This window comes from Condylura cristata, unplaced genomic scaffold (assembly GCF_000260355.1).
Source record: "Condylura cristata isolate star-nosed mole 26May11 unplaced genomic scaffold, ConCri1.0 scaffold00057, whole genome shotgun sequence".
Taxonomy (NCBI): domain Eukaryota; kingdom Metazoa; phylum Chordata; class Mammalia; order Eulipotyphla; family Talpidae; genus Condylura; species Condylura cristata.
Window position 1 is genome coordinate 891,385 of NW_004567158.1, and position 6,823 is coordinate 898,207.

Genomic DNA, 6,823 nt, shown 5'->3' on the forward strand with positions numbered 1-6,823 from the left:
ATGACGACCACGCGGTCCTCCTCCGACAGGATGGCCTGGTCCACCTGCCAGCCGTTGTGCAGGTGCGGGAGCATGTACGACATGGCGGGCCGCGCCGGACGGGCGGGCGGGCGGGCGGACGGACGGACGGAGCAGGCGTGGCGTGTCTCCCCGACGGGATACCGTTCGGCCGCCAAGAAAGGCGGGGCGCCGCCGTTCCCGCGAAGTGGCCGGCGTTGGGGGGGTGGGGTAGCGGAGCCAGTCGGGCTGACAGGCAAGCGGCGGACCTTCCCACAGCAGGCGATTTGCCAGTGCGCGGGTCTCCTAACAGCTAGCAAATGAAGTGAGGTGTGTGTGTGGTGGGGGGGGAGTAAGGGGGAGGGGAAGGGTGGTGGTGGGGAAGAAAAGAAAACAGAAACCCCCGTGTACAGGCTTTGGTTTGACGGCAAGTCTTAAAAGGTTAAGCCAGTGCAGGCTTACCGGCTCGCCAGTGTTACTTAGATGCGCTGCGATCACCTTGCCCTGTGTGCTGAGATTCTGCATACTGTGCTCCTGAAACTGATGGGATGTCGCGTTACCTCGATAATAGTTTGTGGCAAGTGAGTAGCTCCTAGAGAGAAATTGCCAGCTGTTGGTAGTGGAGAATGCGAACGGGTCATGTTCTGTTTGTTAAGGCGTGAGAGGAGGATGTGTCACTGCCCCGCCCTTTGGAAAGAGGCAGCAACATGTGGCGCGTCCCCATGCTTCTGCGACAGTGGGACATCCTCCTCTTCAGAAATCTCCGTCTGTCTCTGAGACCCTTCACTTGGACGTGTGTGCGTGCACACATGCGGAAAGGACAGAAAGCCGGGCCTCCCTGGGGCGCAGGGGTGACGTCAGCACTCTGACGCTGTGGCAGCCACTGCGGACCCCAGGGCGCAGTGACCCCTCCTGTCTCCCTGCTGCCCCCTCAGCAGTGGGGCTCGCGGCTCCGCCTGCTCTGCTCTCACTGTCTGTCGGGAGGCCTCTCACTCCCTCTCACTGTGACCTACATCCCAGCTCCTTTATGCATAAAGAAAATAAATTTTTAAAAAGAATGAAAACGGCCATGAAGTGTGACTGCAGACGTCCTGGGTTTAAATCGTTGGAGCACACATTTAGAGAAACGACAGCAAAAACTGACACGCTGTGCAACTTCTATCGACTGACAAATTTCAGGTAGAAAAGGCAAAGCTCTGAAAAATCAGAATTTCCGCGCTAACCTATGTGACGACCTCCCTTTTTTGTGCAATCATAATATCAAAACATTCTGTGCAACCTTCAGCTTACAAGTGCAGGGCCCAGGCAAGCTGCCTCAGGGCGGAAAATTCCTGTTTCCTGAAAGTAAGACCCCAGGGATACAGACTCCCTGGAAACTTCCTTGGCTTCTTTAAATGAAAAGCAAACCTCAGATGACACTCCCAGGGCAGGACTCATGGACAGTTTTAGCCTTGATCACACAGGTGTTGCTTAATACACAACTGGACAACTTTCCCTTAATTTACTCCTTTTTAAAACAAGCACCAACTGCTCTCTGGTAGCCTCAAACGAGCCACTAGCTTTCCCTCAGACAATCACTGCTAACTTTAGATGATCACTTTAGATGTTTAGATAATCACTGCTCATGCAATTTGTTACTTCCCCAAGACCCATACTAACCTTTTTAATGAGCTCATCCTTTCCCAGACCCCTCTTCCCTTGAGTTATAGCTAAACATCTGTACGCATGACCATTATCACAAACATGTATAATCTAGTATACCATAAAATGTTAAGGAAAAAATGCTTTGTTCCCCTCGTCCTTGCGAGGTTTATGACAGTTTAGGGCGATCTCTGTTTAACTCATCCTGTGCATTATTGCAGTTGACTACTTGCAAATAAAGACCTGCCGAGGGAATGATCAGGAAGACTTGCACCCAACTCTGACGCCCACGTCTTCCCCTTGCCCGCTCCCCTCTCCCCTCTCCACTTTTTGACTCTCTGCTGGACTGACGAAGCATCACCTGCAAAGAGAGAAGGCAGGAGCGCGCACACAAGCAAGACACAGAGTCACCAAGGAGGTGCGCTAGCACAGACACAGAAGAGAGTGGGTGTTTCAGGACTCGAGCCCCCTGCCACCAACTGGCCACCAGGCTGCGCTGACAGAAGACAAGACCAAGACGGAGTGACGCAGAGGTGCGCACGCCCACGCTGGCGAGCAGGACTAATGGAAAGACCCTTTAATACGACGCTGCCTGGACACCAGGGACCAGCCGCGAAATGCGACCTGCCGAAGTCACCTCGAAGCAGCACAGGGCAGATGGGGTGTGAGCCCATGAGTGACATCGGCAGCGCTACACACTCAGGTCGACTCAGCTTACTGATTGAGTTGAATGCTTATCCCTGAGCTCCCTCTCGCTGCCAGAGTGACAAGAAGTCACAGAGCAGTGACTTACCGCAGCATACAGCAGCGGTGTGGGTCGACAGGTCTGTGCCAAGACCAGCCCGCTGGCTCTGCCACGAGAGGCTGTTTGCGGCCGGCTGGGCACCCTCCGGGGTCTGCGTGCACAGCCTGGCTGGCCCTGGGCCCTGCCTTACCTGGTGTCCTCACGCAGCCCGCCGTGTAGGTCACCTCGTGTGTAGTCCCAGGACACAGTCACCGCACCGAGGTAGTATCTCCGGGTGGCGGCCCAGGTGGCGGGCAGGAGGCCCAGGAAGAGGCAGGTGCAGAGCGCTGCACGCATTGCTGTCCCTGTGGAAGAAGGTGCAAAAAGAAGACGGGTTCTTCTAGAAAATGCCTTCAGTTCCCAGGAGGAAATGGTCAGCGTTCAGCGGTGTAGTGACGAGGCCGGAGGTGGCTGGCGAGGTCACCAGCTTCCTTTGCGGCCACAGCAGGAAGGACAGGCTGAGCTGTAGCTTGACCCCTTCACCTCTGTGAGCACCAGGCCTGGCCAGAGGCCACTTCGTGGGCTGTCCAGAAAGGGCAGAAGGAGGGGTGGCCGCACGAGGGCCAGCCCACTCCAGGGTAGTGGCCGCCAAAGAGGTTGTCCAGGATGCTGGTGGCTGTCCTGGCCCCGTGTGGCTGAGGAAGACCCTGCACCTTCACGCTCCAGCTGCCCACCGCACCATACTGGCCATCTGCCTCGCTGGGTGGCAGAGCCCCTCTGCTGCCCCGATCTGTCCCTTCATCTGGTCCGTGTCGCCTTCTCTGGGAGTAAGGGTCAGTGCCACATATTCGGGGGCCCCACCCACTGATGCAGTTCTTCTTTAGGGTATTTTTTCAGGGCCTCCCTGGTGGCACAACAGGTTAAGACTCAGCACTGTGAGGCCTGCTCTGAAATGCACACAGTTGTTTCCAGAAGCACTAGACGGGGCAGTGCGGGCGGCAGCTGAGTGCCTGCCCACCTCACTCGCTGGTCTGAACCAGCCGCTGCGGCCTTGTGTAGCCGCCCAGAGAGCGGCCCCACTCCAGACGTGGCGGGCCGGCCCCTCCGGGCGCTGACCCTCTGTCCGCCTCGGCCCCATCTTCCTGTCACCTCCTCCTTCTGTATTACCCGACCCGCTGCCTTCCAGGTTGCTCCCATGGGGGCAGGTACAGGCTATATCGGCGACATCAGCTCAGAGGGTGTATCGGGGCTGAGGACTCTCCCGGGATCTCAAGATGTGCAGCTAATTAGAAGAAAGCCAACCTGGGTTTTTACAAGAAATGGAATTTCAAGGGTTGGGGCTTATGGGATTAAAAGCTCAGTGTCTTTCCAGCCTAGCACACAAGGATGGGAGATTTTAAACAGGGTGGGGGGGAGGGTTACCATGGGACCTGGTACCTCAGACCTTGGCCCTGACAGGAGCCAACGTTGTTACTGAAACGGGACCAGAAGAGGCTACCTGCAGCCATTGAAGGAATGAGGGGCTCTCAGGCCTTCGCGGCTCAGCAGGTCGCAGCCAGTGCAGACGCTAGGCCGAAACCTTACAGATCACATACAGACTCAGAGAACAAGCGTCCAGCCTTGCTCCCAGTGCCAAACGCCTTGCGCCCGCCTCTCCACAGCAACTCTGCAAATCCGCCTTCTCCACTGTCCACACTGTGTCTGATGAGTTCTTTCCCCCCCGCAGCCCCGGCCACGCTCACAGCCCTAGATGTCCCTCACGACGCCGACAGCCCACCTTTGCGCCGGTAGGAATGTGTCTGGGAATGAGTGCAGATTTGTTGGCCAGCCTGGCTACAACAGGGAGAAGCTGTTTTGGCGGACTTGGCTGAGACCTTCTCTGGCCGCCAGGATGCGGAGGCTGTGCTGAGCTCACGCCGCCACTGCTCCAAGTTCTTCCTCTCACTTTACAGGAGGCAGCGGAACCGGGGAGCTCGGGCAGCTGGTGGTAGCCGGCAGCACCTGAGCGGCCACACTGAAAGTCCCGCGACTCGACTGCACAAGCTGTGTTCTTGACCCGGCTGCACTTGTGTGTCTGAGACATGAATAAAACCACTTCCTCCTTCTGGGAGTCAGAGCTCCATAAGGGTGTTAGCAGCTCCCTGAGACGCACCCCCCAAACCTGTCTGCCACGTCAAGGGATAAATGTGTGAGACCTTCAATGACAAAGAACTTTAATAGCATTGGTGCGTGATAACCATGTGCAACAGAAAGGAGCGAAAGAGAGACAATATGACTTCCAAATCAAGCAGCCACATTAGCCATTTGCACCCTGCAGGGTTGGCCCAAAGCCAGACCATTGAGACTCGAAAGCTTTCCCCAGGTCAAGGTGCCTTCTGGTGAGGCTGGAAGGAAAAAGCAAAATCAAAACCCAAGTCCAGATAAAGACCCTTGTCAGCCTCTCCACAGGCCTCTCACCCACGTTTCTGTCTCTTCCAGTGTCTCTTTCCATGTCCCTCAAGTTCCTGGAGCAAGACCAAGGCCGAGAAGTGCACACCGCTTCTTCTTCACACTTCTCTGCTCCACGGGCCCCTTCAGGTCTGTGCTGTCCTCGGCTCCCTTTTAGCTTCCCCTGGTCACTGAGCACCACACAGCAGTATCTGGAGCTGGAAACAGGGCCCTCTGGTTTTAGAACACTCCATTGTGGGGTGCAGAACGGTGGTCAGGAGCGATGGTACCCCAGGCCTGCACTCCGATTATATGCTGTGTTCCTCAGTGACACTGCACTGCAGACTGGATCCAGCTCTTGCGGGCCAGGTACGGAGAGGTGAAATGGTTTGTGAAGTCAAACACGCACCCAGAGAGACAAGCAGTTACTGTGACACCCAAGCAGCTTACCTAACATAGGTGAAATAAACGCCAGGCCGAAAAAGGGAAGCTGGCCCAGAAGGGAAGGGCGGGCTGGCGGCAATGTTGCACGAGGGTGCCCACGGAAAGCCTCCCCGTGAAGGTTCCATTTCAGCAGAGGGACTTGGGGGTCTAAGCAGTGGACAACGGAGGGCAGGCCTCCTTACCTCTTAGTATAGGAGGTGGGAATTTAGTGCAATTTTTCCAGTCCCCATGACAGAACATGTAACAAGGTGGTCCCCAGGAATAGGGGAGGCCCCAGGTCCCCTGCCCCACCCAGAGGAGGGCGGAGCGGAGCAGGGAGGAGACCTGGAGAGGAGACTGAGGAGGAAGGAGGCAGGATGGAGCCAGGAGGAGACCCGAGCGGGCACCGGGAGCAGAGACCTGGGGCAGCGGAGCAGTGGCTCCTGTTTCTTGGCCCTGCCTGCCCTGGGGGGCGCAGACGTGGGGGAGCCCCGCGGGGAGGGGACCGGGCGGCTTTCGTCTTGGTTTGATGTTGCTCTCTTGCTCCCTCCCAGACCTGTCTGGCCCTGGCTGACCCTTTCCCGTGGGTCCCTCCGGGAGGCGCTTTAGGCCGCGGCCAGCCGGCTCGTGGGCCTGCTCTGGGCCAGTCCCTTGTGGGGGGACTTTGAGCCACAGGGGACGGGTCACTTTGGGTGCGGACGGCAGAAGCTATGTAGAGGCAGAAGTTATGTAGAGCCAGCAGGTGTGGGGGTTCTGCAGTGCCCCTCCCTGCCCTGTAGCAAACATCTTAGGGGGGCAATAATGGTAACAGGGTGACTTGTGAAGGGGGGTAAGTAACTGTGACTAGCGTTAGGGTGCTGGCAGTGGAGGGATAGAAAGAGCAGGGTTGACTACTTTTCAGGGGGCTACTTAGTAATTTGATTTGTGGGCTTTGAGAGGAGTTGGGAGTGATGCCAAAGTTTTCGGAGTGAAGCTGCTTTTAAGAGGGATGATATGAGACCAATGACTCTTTATTCAATGTTTACGCTAACAGTCACGGTGGAACTGCAAGGGCCGCGTGGAGGTGGGCCTTACGACGCCTTCTGCTTCGCAGCCACTCCACCGAGCGGCCTACCCTTGGGTTTCCGCGCAAGCGCACCTGGGCGTGTGGGCGGCGGCCTGGCACGCGCACGCGCACGCCCAGGCTGGGGGGGGAGGGGCCGCTTTCCGTGCATGCGCACTTCAGGGCCTAGGCCGCTTTCGCGCACGCGCACCTCGCTCCCTTCCTACCGCCTCCTCCCTCCCCCCCCTTCCCGCCCTCTCAGTGCGTCTGCTGCGCGGAGCTTGGGGGGGTGGATGACGCCGCCGTGAGCTTTGTGACGCGACTGCGCGCGGGGGTGGGGGAGGGAGCGGCGCGCACGCCGCCCGCCCTCTTCCGCCGCCGCCGCCGGAATGCAAACATCTGCCCCACGTGCCGGAAGCCAGGGCGCGGCGACGACGCTGCTCCACGCCAGGTCCTGCCGCCTGGAGCCCCTGCGCGTGTCATCGCGAGACGAGCTTGCCGAGATGGCCGCGGCTAGTCAAGGTAGGAGCGGGCGGGCGCGCGCCGGGGAGCCGGCTGCCTGGGCGCCG

The 6,823-nt window shown here is 58.2% G+C and overlaps 2 protein-coding genes across 2 annotated transcripts in view; one reads left to right on the forward strand and one right to left on the reverse strand.

The window, feature by feature from the left end:
* F8 (coagulation factor VIII, procoagulant component) overlaps positions 1–2,719 on the reverse strand; it is a 61,361-nt gene extending 58,642 nt beyond the window's left edge. Inside the window, exon 1 of the mRNA XM_012734469.1 lies at positions 2,574–2,719. Coding sequence (XP_012589923.1) covers positions 2,574–2,719 — 146 coding nt within the window. The remainder of the gene's footprint in view (positions 1–2,573) is intronic.
* Positions 2,720–6,609: 3,890 nt separating this feature from the next.
* FUNDC2 (FUN14 domain containing 2) overlaps positions 6,610–6,823 on the forward strand; it is an 8,680-nt gene continuing 8,466 nt past the window's right edge. The window contains exon 1 of the mRNA XM_012734508.1: positions 6,610–6,776. Within this exon, the coding sequence (XP_012589962.1) occupies positions 6,644–6,776 (133 nt within the window). The 5' untranslated portion in view covers positions 6,610–6,643. The remainder of the gene's footprint in view (positions 6,777–6,823) is intronic.